Source organism: Lactuca saligna, chromosome 8 (assembly GCF_052625555.1).
Source record: "Lactuca saligna cultivar CGN05327 chromosome 8, ASM5262555v1, whole genome shotgun sequence".
Taxonomy (NCBI): Eukaryota; Viridiplantae; Streptophyta; class Magnoliopsida; order Asterales; family Asteraceae; genus Lactuca; species Lactuca saligna.
Genome location: NC_136424.1, coordinates 263719662 through 263736892, shown reverse-complemented (window position 1 = coordinate 263736892; position 17231 = coordinate 263719662). Strand labels below are relative to the sequence as shown.

Below are 17231 nucleotides of genomic sequence, written 5' to 3'. Positions count from 1 at the left end.
TATTTATGGTTTTATAAATCAACCAATTCCTTCATCATAGCAACCCATCACTTCATCTTCAACCTATCTTTCTATTTCAGTTTTTTTATTCCAAACTTTAAACCACGTTACAGTTGATAATGGGTAATCCAACGGGTTTGGGGCTCCACCTCATTTTGTTATGTGCTTTTTTTGTTGCAACCATTGACACCTGTTCGGGTTTTGGAAATACAAGTGTGGTTTGCTCTGAGAAAGAGCGAGTTGCTCTTCTCAAGTTCAAACACAGTGTTGAAGATCCTTCTGGAATGTTGTCCACATGGGTTGGTGATGACTGTTGCATGTGGGGAGGAATTCACTGTGATACAACCATTGAGAGCCTTCATCTTAGAGGATGTTGGGGATCTCAAGACATGGATGATGGCTGCTACTTAAGTGGTAATGAGGTGAACTCTTCTTTGGAAGAGTTGAGACATCTAAAATACTTGGATTTAAGTGGGAATGATTTTAGATGGAGCCCTATTCCTAAGTTCATTGGATCCATGAAACAACTGACCTACCTCAATCTATCTAATGCTGTTTTTCAAGGTAATATTCCTCATCACGCTGGAAATCTTTCTAATTTAAAGGTTCTTGATCTTAGTTTAAACCGAGGGCTGATGGCAGATGATATGGCATGGACTTCAGGCCTTTCTTCACTTGAGCATCTTGACTTGAGTTTAGTAGATCTTGGTGGAGCACAAAACATGGACATGGTGTTTTACATGGTTCCCTCTTTAAAAGAGTTGAGTTTGTCAGATTGTGGACTTTCCAATGCTGATATTGGTCATTTTCTAAATTCGAGTAGAATACTTCCCAACATCAGACACTTAGATCTTAGTTTAAATTCTTTCCAAGGTCCACTCCCTGGCTTTCTTCAAAACATGTCATCATCCCTAACATTCCTCAATCTTTCATACTTTAATCTTAGTTTGTCATGGAACCTAGCAAACTTTCTAGGCATGATGCCTTCTTTATCACAGCTGCATTTGTCATATTGTGGGCTCGATAAGACACATTTGTCTTCCTCTCGTCTTAATTTCACCACACTTTCTACCATCGAACACTTAGTTCTTAGAGGAAACTCAATTGAAGGCCCATTTCCATCTTTTTTCACAAACATGACTTCCTTAAGAGTCCTTGACCTCTCAGAAAACATGTTGAATTCTTCGGTTCCTATTATGCCTAACCTTCTAGAGCTTTATCTTTCCTCAAACCAGTTCAAGCAGATTGGTGATGTTGGAATCTGGAGACAGTGTCACCTGAGACAATTGCATGCATCAAACAATCATTTTGAAATAGAAACGATCAACTCACCAAAAAACTTATCAGGGTGCTCCCAATATGCTTTGGAATGGTTGGATTTAAGTAGGTGTTCAATTGGTATAATTCCAGAATCATTTGGACGACTGGCGAATTTAAGAGGGATAGATATATCAAGCAGCAAATTGACAGGCCTAATCCCCAAATCTCTAGGAAGATTAAGATTTTTAGAAGTATTAGATCTATCTAATAACCAGTTAAGTGGTCCTATTCCTACATTCCTTGGCAATCTTTCCAAACTTGACCTTTCTAATAATCAATTGAATGGTTCAATTCCAGAATCCTTTGGAAATCTAGCAGCTTTAACATATTTGGATCTACGTTCCAATCAGTTAACGGGCCCTATCCCAACATCAATCGGGCAACTTTCCAAACTCCATTATCTAGATTCGTCTAACAATTTTTTAGGAGGAGTAGTTTCTGAAGCCCATTTTGCTAATCTTTCAATGTTAAAGTACTTGGATGCTTCTTCAAACACCATGTTGACATTCAATGTTTCACGTGAATGGGCACCTCCATTCCAATTAATAACCCTCCGACTCAGTTCTTGCAATATTGTAACTGAATTTCCAAAATGGCTTCGAAATCAAAGGAAACTTGGGTCATTAGAGTTGTCCAATTCTACAATCTCAGGGCCTCTTCCCACATGGTTGCGAAAGATTCCCATCATTCCTTTCTTAGATCTCTCTCACAACAAACTCACCGGACCTTTGGCAAACCTTCCTAATGGGGAAACTTATAGTCCATATGGATTTGTTCCAGTATTATTTCTAAAAAATAACCTGTTCAATGAGTCGATTCCAAGTTCATTGTGCAGAAGGACAGATCTGGAATATCTTGATCTTTCTAGAAATAGGTTGACCGGGGAAATTCCCAAGTGTCTTGAGAATTTGCAAGGATTGTATGCCATGATACTTAGCTCAAATCGGTTGTCTGGTGGCATTCCAAGTTCTGTAGGTCTCAATTCATTGATTCGGTTAAAATTGAATGACAACAACTTTGTTGGTGAACTTCCTAGAGAATTGGGGAACTTACCAGATTTAAATATCTTAGATGTGGGGGATAATAAATTATGTGGAAATGTACCTGAGTGGGTGGGAGAAAAGCTTACAGATTTGATTGTTTTAAGGTTACATAAAAATAACTTCACCGGAAGAATTCCTGAGACTTTGTGCAAAGCTTCAAATCTTCAAATTTTGGATGTTGCACACAACAACTTAGAGGGACATATCCCTCGTTGTCTAGGAGAGTTGAATGCCATGGTTAATAGTAGCGGGTATGGGGCTGGTGACTCTTATGAGCATGATGAGAATGTTGATCAGGTCATGAAAGGTATTGATCTTGAATATTCAAAAACTTGGGATTTGGTTTATAACATGGACCTTTCAAGCAATCAACTTGTTGGAGAAATACCAGTTGAGCTAACTGCCCTTTCCATGTTGGGAGGTCTGAACTTGTCCAATAATCATCTCAATGGGCATATTCCAAACAACATTGGAAACATGATGAAGTTAGAATCTCTTGATTTATCTGGAAACGAATTGGTTGGGGTAATCCCTCAAAGCATGGCAGATTTGACCTTTTTGAGTCATTTGAATTTGTCACACAACAACCTGTCGGGACGAATTCCAACAGGAAGGCAACTGCAGACCCTGATTGATCCATCGATATATGAAGGGAACAAATATTTATGTGGGCCTCCATCGCCTAGGAATTGCTCAAATCCCGGAGAAGACCCAACAACAAAAAGCAAGAAGAAACAAGGAACAACTGATGAGAAGACTGAGTTATCGCTGTTTTACTTGGATATAATTTGTGGTTTTGCAACTGGGTTTTGGGGTGTTATTGGAGTTTTGTTGTTCAAGAAGCAGTGGAGACAAAAGATTTACATGTTTGCTGAGGAAGCCATGGATAAGATATATGTTGCAGTTGCAGTCATGGTCAGAGTTACCAAGATCAAGGGAGGAAGAGAAGCCACATAGAACCTATGGAATGCAAGTAATTTTAAATGATTGTTTTGATTTCTATTATCAGTATTGTGTTTTTTGTACTGCTATTTGTATTTTATTTTTGTAATATGGATGTTGTTTAACAGTGTCAATTTTGAAAATTTTGTTGGATTTTGGAATTTATACAAGGTTAGGTAATTAGATTAGATTGTTTAAAGGAACTGAAATAAAGTTTCTGTATGGTAATATTTTAGGCTTAATGACCTAGAAAGGTAACGAACTTTTGTCTTTGTCCACATTTAGGTAACCATGTTTTTTTCGTTCACATTTGACCATTGAACTTGTTTGACCTGTTCAAAATAGGTAATATGAACAATAATATTTTCCTATTATGAACAGATCAAACAAGTTTATTGGTCAAATGTGTACGAAAAAAACATGGTTACCTAAATACGGACAAAAACCAAAGTTTCTTACCCGTTTTGGTAATACCGGACAAGAACCGTCTTATGGACTGTATGCCTTAGGATCAAGCTCCGACAGCCACTGAACAATTAGGTTAGGCTTGGTCTAACCCAATTTAGTCCCAACTAGTCATGGACTAAGCTGTGTTGCTTGGTCTTTAAAACACATACAACCTATCCCCTTAAGCGTATACAAGCTATCCCCTAATTAGCTGGGCCTAAACTGGGTTAGCCCAAGACTTGACCTTCTTCTCATACATAAGACCGGACAACCCAATTTTATTTCACATCAATGGATCTTATAACTACTTGCACTTAACATAAAAAACTCAATATTAACAAAATAGGTAAGTAACTTTGGTTTTTGTCCATGTTTAGGTAACCATGTTTTTTTCGTACACATTTGACCGTTAACTTATTTGACCTGTTCATAATAGGGTAATATTACCGCTAATTACCGATCATATTACCCTATTTTGAGCAGGTCAAACAAGTTCAATAGTCAAATGTGAACGAAAAAAACATGGTTACCTAAATGTGGACAAAGACCAAAGTTCGTTACCTTTCTAGGTCATTAACCCAACATTTTAACTTGAAATACCTTGATGTTTCATTTTTCGCTTATTTCTACTCTCAAAACAACTAGATGCTGATTTTTGTCGCTTTTCATCTAAATGGCTCCAAGTAAGGATCATACTCATTATCTATTTTTTGGTTGATTTTTTTTGGGGAGGGGGGGGGGGGTCCATCTTAATCTAATTTTCAATCTCTAAAATGAAAAATATGGGTTAATCTTCATAATAGGTCAACAAAATTTCAGCCATCAGATACAAGTGAGACAACATGGAAGGTTGAGAGATTGAAACCCTAGGGTAGAACTGGAAAATTATCATTAATTAAAGAATAAAAACCTAGTGAGAATATGTCGATCTTTTTTGAAGTCATTTACAATTATTTTCTTAAAAAGAATCGTGTTTTAAATTGAAGGGAGTGGTAGCATTTGCTAAAACATTGTCATGTTATATTTTTTTGGACTGGCCATAATATGATGATATGGAGTGGTGATCTATTTAGAAGGTAAGCATTTTTTTCTTAAATTAAATAATTTTTTATTTAACTATTTAAATAAAATAAATTATAAAAAGATACAAGTTGCTAAAACTAGAGTTATAAGAATTTGAAGTTGAAATATTCAAATGATTAAATGGGGACCACCTGTGTTACTCTCCTTCTCTTTCATCTCGCCAAGAGACTAGTGAGTCAATCTTAAAGCAACGGATGTGCTTAGTGCATGGTTAGGGAGCGGTAGAAATGGCGAGCAACTCCCTTAGCCTTAATATCAATTTGTTTGATATGGAAACCAACTTCATGAAGAATGTTAAAGACCTTTAAGGAGAGGCATGATTCACTTACTTCCTACTTTTGTGAAATCTGCATAAGTAATTTATAAGGTAAAATTACTTATGACAAAACAATTTTAAATAGTACGAAACTAACTTTAATATTATCACTACACTTACATCATACCATTATAAAATAATCACCACTCCACATCATTATGACCTTCTTATTTTTTAATTATTTATTCAAAAAATATTTTTTTAATTAATTAAGCGTTTATAGAGAGATAAAAAGAGAAAAAAAACATGATTAGACAAAAAAGGGGTGGCGTATAGACCACATTTCACAATGGATGGTATCATATGAGGATGGTGTGCACACCACCACACACCATCACTTTGCCACTTCATCACCATGCCAAGGGCATGAGAAGTATACCAAGAGGCCTCATAGAGAATAGACCTCCATGTGAACATCATCATGTAACCAATTTTGTTGATTTGTACTTGTCTTTGTGAGTTGCCGCATCATCTTTTTACCAATATATTTGCTTGGGAGATGGTAACCCAAAAATTCGCCAGTTGACTTGAAGCCATTTTTCCTAAATTGTCCAATGGATCGTAATTTCTCCTCTTATAATACTTTTTAAAAGCCAAAAAATGGTTGGTTGACCGTTGACCCTTGAATTTCACTTGTGTAAGTTGAGTGTGAATTTAAGGCTCCCCTTTATTTTGAGTGTGCATTTATGATCGGATTCAAAAGAAACACACACGTTCTTGTTCTAAACTTTCTTACCAGAATTCCAGAATGATGAAAGAGTAGTTATGGTCGCAGTGAGGAAAGGGCAGAATGATAATAACCCTAAGGATAAAAAAAATCTATTTTTGTTCTCATATTGGGTCTCTATCAATAGTTCAAATTTAATTTAATTCATATGTATTTATTAATTTAATTTTGGATTAAAGTTGGTTACAATCTTAAATTTCGATTTATAAAAATAAAACTGAATAAACTTTTGAAGATCAAAGATGAACGAAACATATGGCTTCAAATATACCTCATACGAATATACTTCCATTCAGTACAGAATAAATCTCAAGGGAATGCAGTGCGATCAAGTCTAACCCTTCCTTTTGAAACTAGAGGTACCTGAAAATATTTTAAACATAAACCGTAAGCACATAGTTTAGTGAATTCCCTAAAATACCACATATCATACATACATCGGGCCCCGTCTGGTATAAATTTGTCAGTAACATGTGGTGGGCCCCGCACAACACGTTGATCAGGCCCTACCCAACATCAGACCCCACCCGGTATACATACGAATACATGAAAGAGTCACAAAGACACCTAGCATCCTACATACATATTCTACTAGGCCGACATTGGTGTCTTCGACCCACAAGTACAGTGAGGACACTCACCTCGATCGGTAGCCGGATAATACTCATACCAGAGCTGCTGCTACCAAAAGCTCTTCACACTAAACATATCCAAAACAACTCCAATTAGCAATTAAGGTATTTTGTCCAAAATATCAAGGCTAACCCTTATTTAGGCAAAATAGCATTTTTCCCTTCCAAACCCTTCATAGTTGGTCAAAAGTCAAACTGGTCAAAAAGCCAACGATCAACCACTTGTTGACCTACGTGCTGCGTACTCTAACTCTTCACTGGGCGTAGAGCCTTAATCCAGAAAATTGGGCCTCCAATAGGGGCGTAGCCTGGATTACACACGACATACTGCCTTAGGCTCTAATACTCACATTAAGCACTTATTTCATTAAGACCTTTCACTCAAAGCTCATATTTGGTTCTTAATAGCTCCACAATGGATAAAGCTCAAACTTTATCCATTAGGATGGTCCAAACAACCAAGATCTAGTCTTTAATTCTCAAAGGGACCAAAAATGTATCTTTCTCATCTTAATCCATTAAGTCCACGTATCCAACCTTTAGATCTTAATCATTATGATGTTTAGATGGATACAGTTTCCAACTTTATCCATAACAAGGTCACAAACTTTTTAGATCTAAACTTTACGCACTAAAATGACCAAAAAGTGGCAAATATGACAAATAGCTAGATTTATGAAACCAATGAGCAAGTTAGAAGCTTTTTACTCACAATGTCCCATGAATGATGTAATCTTTCTAGATTTATAATTGAAGTCTTCTTCTATACACTTTGCCACCACCTTGATCTTCAAGATTCACCTTTCCAGTGGAGAAATAAGCTCATAAATGATGCCAAGGCTTAAAAACAAGAGATATGAGGCTAGGGTTTCTCAAGGAATGATATTAGGTAATGGAGGCTGGTAATGAGAGGGTTTACCATAGGTTAGAGCCCTTAAATAGGGATCAAAACCGAAGATTTAGTGTTTTGATCTGCCCAAATTACGCCATGCGTATTTCATTAAACCCCGTTACGTCTTACGTAATCCAAAAATCCCTAATTTTCACTTCAACTTCAAACAACCATAACTTCTTCATTTTAACTCCGTTTTTGGCGTTCATTATATGCACAGAAAGGTATTGAAGAGCCCCACAATCATATCTAATTACCTTTGACTTAAAACATACCGAACTAAAATCCTTAATTCATGAAATATGTCTGAAACATCACTTTTCCATTTTACCCTTTGACTCCAAAATAGAAACCAAGAGCTTGGATCACATAACCAATATTATATACATCCAATAGGGTCTAAAACCTATTAAGTTGAAGCCCAAGACCTTTACTTGATCCATTTTTGTCCATAATCCCGAAATAATAAACTTCTCGAAACAGGATGTTACAACTCTCCCCCACCTAAACTGGATTTTGTCCTCGAAATCTGTCTTGGTTAGGATCTATGAAACAATGCCAACATATTCCATAAGATCCCCCTAACTATTTCGAAATCAATGCCTCTTATAAGAAAACTTTAGAGACCACTCGAAAACCCACAATTGCAAACAAACAACCAATAACTGGATTTTTTTCTCTTCCTAACTGTGTGACCCAACTACCAGAGAAAACTAATCAAACTGGGAACTCTCAAAACTAAAACCACAAACCAACTATGAAAATATACTCCTCGAAACTGGGAGCCCATTAGTCTAAACTTCAGAAACCATACCTTATGACTGATGATCATCCAATCATCGTACCTACCAATAGTTCCCTGACTAGGAACACCACCAAACCATGCATAAAGAATGATCAAAACATCCTAATTGTGACTTTCACCTAATCCTAATTCTAATAATTGTGACCAAAAACCTTAAATACACATTTGACTTCCTGACAAGTCATCACCAACCCACTGCTCCCACGAGTATAATGATGGTCAATCCAAGAATCTTCCGTTGCATCCAAATCCCTCATCAGCTCAGGTGTACCTCCACCTGAGAAAATAGTCAAGACATTTACGATGAACTTCATGACTTGAGATTTTAGAACTGATAACTAACATTAGTAACCAACCTCTTGATAGACAACCCACAAGCAAATGGGATTCATAATGTAAACATTCAAGAAGAAACTTCTGATGCACAATTAATACTCCCAACAAACTTTTACTGTCTGCATGATCCAAACCGGATGGTCACTAAGTCTCCTGACTCCCAACAATGCACTAATGCCCGAACATGCCAATAAGACTAATGATACAAGACCTAAGAGTCTCAATCAAATGACTATCGGGTCCACCTATATGAATCATACAACTACTGGTTCACGATACATCGTGATACCTTCTAACCACTAAAACCATAAGCTCAAGGTACTACTGTTGGATAAGGTGTCTAAGTCCATAACTATATTTAGTATGTACTTGACCTGGCTTGGCATGATCCATTTGGGTTGCATCGATATCTTAATTGTTGGATAGAAAAAATGAGAAAAAGGACACTTACGATTTGTTAATATATTATAAGTTCTAATATATTGATATGAAATCATATTATTTAATTAGTATTGATCAAGAATTAATTTGGAATTAATTTTGTGATAAAAAAGAGACTAATTAAATATATGGGGATTGATTTGTAAATTATTCATTCTTATATAGTGGGCTTATGGTTCATGATTCACTAGATTGGGCTAGGACCCACTGGGTGCTCCATGGATGCTCCATGGAGGTTATAACCCATGGATCATGGGGAAATGAAAAGCCATGCACATTAGGGTTTACATGGTGTAACCCTACATGTGGCACACTATATAAAGAGTTCCATAGCTAGCAAAATCAGCACTAAAGCAAGACAACGAGGGCTAGCCGGTTTTATGATCAAAGTGTTCTTCTATCAAGTTATTCCAAGAGTTGTGGTGTTGTGTAAAATATTTGATGCATCACACTTGAGGTTCTAGGCTCACAAAGTCTTAAGGAATCCAAACAGCTACAAAGGTATGTCATTCTACTAGTTTTTATATTACATGTACCCCATGCCATGCTAGTTAGGATGTAAACCTTGGAAAATTCTTATTTGCATAATATTAGAGAAAAATAGATCCAAGGTTTCTAGGATTTCATGTAAACCATATGAGTGTTAGAATGCACAAAACCCATCAGTGGTATCAAAGACTAGTTTTGTTTTCTTTGTATCTGATGCAAACTGTCACACCCCCAAACCAAGGATGGCGGAAACATCCGGGGGTGGAGGACTTCATGTCTAGTATCATAACAACAATTGCAATAGTGATTAAAGTAAAAACAAACAACATAAATATAATTGAAAGAGTTACATCATTGTATAAGTTTACATGTTTCCAAATCAATTACATTATGTTGACAAAAATGAAATGTTCATCACCTTAACGTCTCATCCTCAAAAGCACTTGGTTACTTGTTTAGTGATTTCCTGATAATACAAGTTGTTTTGAAAAAGTGTCAACACAAAGGTTGGTGAGTTCATAAGAATTTGTATGTAGTAATGAAAACCTTTTCTTGTAAAAGTAGTGTTCGTTCCAGAAAATCCAATATTTTCCTTAATACGTAAAATGTAGTCTTAAAACCCAAGACCAAAATGTATAAGTAACATTCCCTACTTATAGTAAATAATGCAAGTTTAAATCGACATAAACGCGTTTGATTTCACCGAATCCCCCGTAAATCCTATGTTTGTTAATACTTAATGTGGGTTATTATAACCATGCTATGACCTAGATGGCCTGAAACGACGTTCTTCAGGCGTCGAAAATGTTATGACATTTGTCACCCCAGACGTGCCGGTCTAGCTGTTGCATGCAGCTAAGGTGTGGGTTTGTCAGACCCAATATAGATCTATATACAACTATCATGCTCTCCCTCCAGGAGACTCTGGTTACAATACATGACTTGTTTGTAAAGTGAAGCGAATGTCTCACAAAAGTCATTAACGAATTTACGTGTAATGTATTGAAAACCCATTTTGTATAAATGTAACCTTTAGTAATGAGTTCGTTATGTAAATGTATCATAGACTATACCTATTATAGTTTATCGCAACAAGGGTAGTAATAGTGTTCATAAACTACATTTGTCATAGTTTACCAAATGTTTGTGTATAATGGATGTAAACATTCTTTATACCAATCTATCATTTAGCATGCCTAAGGTAGCCAAAAATCCATATGTCTACTTATTTATGTCTAATTACCAAGACAAAATGACATATAATGTAGTAATGTATGATCACATAATGAAATACACCTTGCTCAACAAGTTACAAGGGGGAATGAAATTGATAGCATTTTTCTGTTGTTAACATTTTCTATTACTGTTCTTAGAAAATTTATAGAAAAATTATGAAAGGTCCAAATCAAAATCCGTAAATTCTGAGAGTTTTGAAAATGTGTCTAGTTTGTTCATAAATTTTTTCATGATTTTTAGTAACTTCCAACTTGTGTGAAAAGGGCCATAATCACAGACTGGTCCGAATGTGTTCTTGAAATGATAGGCAGTTTTGTAAAAATCACTATAAATTGTAGAAAAACCGTATGGAGATGTGCAAGTAGTCATTTTAAAGCTAAGAACTTGATCTATTTGCACCTAATACAATTTTGAAAACTAAAATGCTTAGGTCGTCCAAAACAGTCCGTGAATGGAGCCCAAATTTTCTGATGAAAGCTGTTGGAAGAGTTTAGTTGTGTTCTTGCTGTTTTGACTTGTATTCTGTGACAACCCGGTATTTCGAGATAATGTAATGTAACACCAGTCAAATTTAGGTCAAAATTTAACTTTTCTAAAATCTTATTTGGGTTAAATAAAGTGGTAGGAATCGTATCAAGGTTTTTGTACATATAAAGAACACTAAAATCCGGGTTATAACGAACAAGTTATGATCAATTTAAGGTTCGCAGCAAAAACCGGAAACACTAATAGACGTAAAATGTGAAATTTCAATACAATAATTTTTATCCTTAGGTATCTAAGTGAAAGTTGTAGACATCATTAAACCGTAAACGTATGTAAAAAGAGGATATAGCAGTAGACAACTAAAAACTCGAAATAGAGATCGAGAGACTTTTAGCCAAAACAACCTAAATGAGAATTGAAGGTCTCAACAATAGTAGCGTTACGGTAAAAAGTCTGACGAAGACGGACACCGGATGAAGAAGCTATGGATTTTTAACGGACTTTTCCTGTCCCGGCCTCTTAAAAATATAATATTAAAATAAAATCAAAATTAGCAGACGGAGTCTAAACAAGAGTTGTAGAGCATAATCTCACCTATGCGTGGATATAAGGAACGTCGAAAATGGAGCTCGTATGCAAAAGATATGAACTTCTGAAGTTCGAGGCACGAGTTTCGACGTTGAGTCAGACTTGTCTGAGTTCACAACGTGAACACTAAAGTTCACGACGTGAACTGTATGACTGGACATTTTAGAGCCACTTGACAGATGACGCATGCCATGACAATTCGGGACAAACTCACGACGTGAATTGGTAAAACTCATGACGTGAACTTTGATTTTTAGCCTATATATAGAAATTGAAGCCTTCCGAGTTTGGCTGCTCATTTCTATCCTCTCCCCCACTCGCACTCTGTGTTAAGCATCCTGAGACCACCCGAAGCCCCGGTAACACCTCCAACACACGATGCAAGTCCTGAAGTCCCGCGATTTCCGAGAAATCGACTTCTTTCCTTTTTGAAGTTCTGCCTGACGTTCGTCTCACCTTCTTCAATCTATCAAGTGAGTTCATACCCATTAATTTACCTTTGAAATGTTTTTAAATGCTTTATGGGGGGTGGGGGGGGGGGGGGGGGAATACAGGTTGAACCATGTTAGTTATTAGATCAATCACATGTGATTAATAACTAATATACAAATGAATTTACTACACTTTTAGCTGTTTTACCCAACATATTACTTCAAATGACTTTCTCAAACGTTTTTACATGTTAAAACTCTTTATCACACTGTCTTACATACTGTATGTTTCCTTTCAAACTCTGTTACAATTGTGTTTCAAACAAAGGATTTCTTATACTTTAAACTTTTCTTATCAAACAAACTACTTTCAAATCGTTTAATAAACTGACATCAAGTCATCATTTCTTCGTTATTAAACTTTTCAAAGGTATTACAAAACTTCTTTTATACCTTTATATTGTCAAATGCATGCCCATATATGTATAGTTATATAAGTAATGTTTAAAGGACTTAGGACGGCTAGCTCGCTTTATTTCCTTTTCCTCGTTGGGATGTGGCCTTAGGGTGTCGGTTATTCGTCCGAATGTCATCTAAATATTAGTTATATATCATGTATACATATATAGACATAAAAGTTCCACCAGTCAGTTCAGTACCTTTGGGTAGCAAAGGCATACTTTCAGTTATACACGTAGTAATGAAAACCTTTTCTTGTAAGCATTTGTATTTAGTAATAAAAACCTTTTTTTTTTTTTTTTTTTTTTTTTTTTTTTTTTTTTGTAAAAGTAGTGTTCGTTCCAGAAAATCCAGTAGTTTCCTTAATACGTAAAATGTAGTCTTAAAACCCAAGACCAAAATGTATAAGTAACATTCCTTTTATAGTAAATAATGCAAGTTTAAATCGACATAAACTCTTTTGATTTCACTGAATCCTCCGTAAATCTTATGTTTGTTAATACTTAATGTGAGTTATTATAACCATGCTATGACCTAGATGGCCTGAAATGACGTTCTTCAGACGTCGGAATTGTTATGACATTTGTCACCCCAGACCTGCCGGTATAGCTGTTGCATGTAGCTAAGGTGTGGGTTTGTCAGACCCAATATAGATCTATATACAACTATCATGCTCTCCCTCCAGGAGACTCTGGTTACAATACATGACTTGTTTGTAAAGTGAAGCGAATGTCTCACAGAAGTCATTAACGAATTTACGTGTAGTCTAATGAAAACCCCTTTTGTATAAATGTACCCTTTAGTAATGAGTTCGTTATGTAAATGTATCATAGACTGTACCTATTATAGTTTATCGCAACAAGGGTAGTAATAGTGTTCATAAACTACATTTGTCAGAGTTTACCAAATGTTTGTGTATAATGGATGTAAACATTCTTTATAACAATCTATCATTTAGCATGCCTAAGGTAGCCAAAAATCCATATTTCTACTGATGTATGTCTAATTACCAAGACAAATTGACATATAATATAATAATGTATGGTCACATAATGAAATACACCTTTCTCAACAAGTTACAAGGGGGAATGAAATTGATAGCATTTTTCTGTTGTTAACATTTTCTATTACTGTTCTTAGAAAATTTATAAAAACATTATGAAAGGTCCAAATCAAAATCTGTAAATTCTGGGAGTTTTGAAAATGTGTCTAGTTTTTTCATAAATTTTATCATTATTTTTAGTAACGTCCAACTTGTGTGAAAAGGGTCATAATCACAGACTGGTCCGAATGTGTTCTTGAAATGATAGACAGTTTTGTAAAAATCACCATACATTGTAGAAAAATCGTATGGAGATGTGCAAGTAGTAATTTTAAAGCTAAGAACTTGAACTATTTGCACATAATACAGTTTTCAAAACTAAAATTCTTAGGTTGTCCAAAACAGTCCGTGAATGGAGCCTAACTTTTCTGATGAAAGTTGTTGGAAGAGTTTAGTTGTGTTCTTGTTGTTTTGACTTGTATCCTCCCACCCCCACCTCCACCACCACCACCACAAAGCTTAAGAAAAAAAATGAAAAGATAGGGGTATGAACTCACCTTATGAGTTCTTAGAGGATGGATGTTGGAGAAGAGAAGTGTTCAACTCAATAACACTTAGAAGATGCCTTGATGAATCGAGAACCTAACATGAAGGTGACGATGTTTGTGTAAGATTCCAATGATTTTGAGTAGAAGGTGTTGGATTAGTGTCTAAGTCCATAACTATTTTGGTATGTACTTGACCCGATGGTGCATGGTCCTTTTGGGTTGCCTTCACCAAAGCAGCTTGATAGGATGAATTATGGAGAGTAAGGATTAAATATGATTTATTAATGTATTATGAGAATAATATATTAAAGGAGAAATCATATTGTTTAATTAATATTAGTCAATAATTAATTGGTAATTAGTTTGTGACTAAAAGAGATTAATTAAACTTAAGGGACTGGAATTGTAATTATAGGATAATTGCAATTTGGGCCATGGATTGCCTTATATTAAAGGATGGATGAATTCTAATGGGAAACCCATAAGGAAATCATCCATGGGCTTAATTAAAGGAGTCTATGGGTTGCTTAGGGCTTAAGCATCCAAATTAGGGTTTCCTTGTTAGATAACCCTAATAGCCCAACTATATAAAGAACCCTTAAGGCTCAAAAACGTGGCTAATGTTCTTGTAAGGGTTTACACACGTTTTTGGCAGCCTCCAACCTCTCTCCTCTTCATCCTCTTGCTTATGGTGTTTGTGGACCATTAGAGGAGTGACACTTGTGACTCTAAGCATTCCAAAGTCAATTCAAGGAGATTTGGGATTGTTATTGCTACATAACAATCAAGGTATGATCTTAAACCTAATTACAAGTTAATATGATTACTTGCATGCTAGAATTAGGGTTTATAGTCTTGGATTCAAAGCATGTACAATAGAGAAACCTAGATCCAAGCTTTAGGGTTTGTATGAGCACATAGGATGTCTTATGACCAAAACCCATCAGTGGTATCAGAGCCTTGATTGGTTTCTATTGTATTGATGCATATTTGATCGTAATAAGCACTGGAAATCGATTTTCTTGAGTTTTGAAGGTTTGACTAGCCGAGTCACTTGGTGAACTCGCCGAGTCAGCTGAACTCGACGAGTCCAAGCCCAGACTCTACGAGTCAAAGTGTCTGACAGCTCGTTTTCGCGATTTTCTTCCTGTTTTGGTTTTGGATAATTACCATAAACTCGTTTTTGTGATAAAATCCGAATTTTTTCATTATTATGTGATTATCCTTACCTAAATAGAAGATAATTGTCAAAATTTAGATAATCACTTGTTTTATTAGATAAAGTTTGATTATTTGTAATTTAGATTTGAATTATCTTGTGAAATAGTTTCAATTTATCCCTTTAGGTTTTATAGTTTAAATTTGAACCCCAAAAGTTTTGTTGTTTTGAAATTTAAATAGTTAAAACCCTAATGGTTTGAAATGTTTCAAAACTTGCCCTCAAGTTTTGGAATTTAAAGGTTGATTAAAAGGTTAATTAGAAATGTTAAATTCTAAAACTCTTGTATTGTTTTGAAAAAGTTCAAATCACACCCTTATGGTTTTATTAATTAATTAAGGTGTATAATTAAAAGAGATTTAATAAATCCATAAAAGTTTAGGTTAACCTTTTAATTGAATTAAAAGTGTAATTGTTAAAGTTAACCATATAGTATTTTAAAAGTATAAAATACACCCTATACTATATATAACATTAAAGGTATAACATTATATATATGTATGAGTAAAAGTCAGTCTTACCGTTAGTAGGCCTCATTCACGAAGCTAGTCTATAAGGGGTGTTTAAGGAAATTGCCTATAAAATGGCGGTTGAATGGGTATCCACTCTTACCCACCGCACTCTTGACTAGTGGAGGGTCGTTAGCCGAACGGGTAGGATAGGACGAAACCTTCCATTATAAGTATAATGAAATACAAAGTAACTAAATGTTTTTCAAATTCCTAATCTTAGTTACTTAGGCAAAAGTGAATTGATGCAATTCCATGAAATTACACTTTGTGCCCTTGCGAAGACGTTAGTGGAGCGTGTGTGGTTTACCGGCACACTAAATGGTTATAAGCAAAGGTAGCAAAGGGTGACTCAATGTTTGTCATAGTTCGGTGGAGCGTGTGTGGTTTACCGGCACATCGAATAGGTGATTGTAACATGTGAGGGCACCATGTAGTTTGCATGGTTATTCACACCCGCTTTGTGATCTTCGGCATCCCAGTCACAAACTAGAGGGGCATATCGAGATTCAAACATGCCATTGAAATGTTCAATGAATCTCAAAGGATCTAGGAGTTTTCATAGATTTAAAACTTAAATTTCTTTTTTGTTTATCATGGTGGAAACTAGTGAATCGTCATTCACTTACCTTCAAATGTTCTGCAATTTGGGTTACGACATCCCTCTCCCGAGTTGTAGGATATTGTGTTGGGTCCTAGCCTTGGAATTTCATTTGGGTGATTTACCAAGGACTCAATCAATCAACTAACTTGAATTCGTTTTTCTCCCGATGTCAAAGTTCGACAACTATGGTCTTCTCAAATCCCGTGGAACAAGCATTCCACGTGAAGATGATATTCCACGATTCGATCGAGGAACAAGAAATCATGCTTCACTTCCTCCTCCTCCTCCAATTATTCTCCCTAACCCACAAGATTGTAAAATTGAAAGGTTCAATATCACTCAAGCCCTTTTGGCAAGTAAACATAAAGAGGGCAAGTCAGTGTGTGCACACGTCTTAGCGATGAAGTCACACATTGATAGATTAAGAATGATGGGATCCGTTGTCGGTGAAGCGATGGCTGTTGATTGGCTTCTTCAGTCACTTCCTAACTCATATAGTGAGTTCGTAAGAGAGTACTATATGATGAACCGCGACGTGACCCTTATGGATCTCACCTATATGCTTATTGCTGCTGAATCAGCAATGGTTTGGCGCAATAGAAAAGAAAAGTTGATTGGTGAATCTGCTTTCAAGAC

At 35.7% G+C, this 17231-nt stretch overlaps 1 protein-coding gene across 1 annotated transcript; it reads left to right on the top strand.

Annotated features, from left to right (window-relative positions):
• LOC145011624 (receptor-like protein EIX2) lies at positions 1 to 3448 on the top strand. Its single transcript, XM_078970363.1, has 2 exons — positions 1 to 564; positions 643 to 3448. Exons 1-2 carry the CDS (start codon positions 120 to 122, stop codon positions 3318 to 3320), a joined length of 3123 nt encoding a protein of 1040 aa, XP_078826489.1. The 5' UTR covers positions 1 to 119; the 3' UTR covers positions 3321 to 3448.
• Positions 3449 to 17231: the final 13783 nt, after the last annotated feature.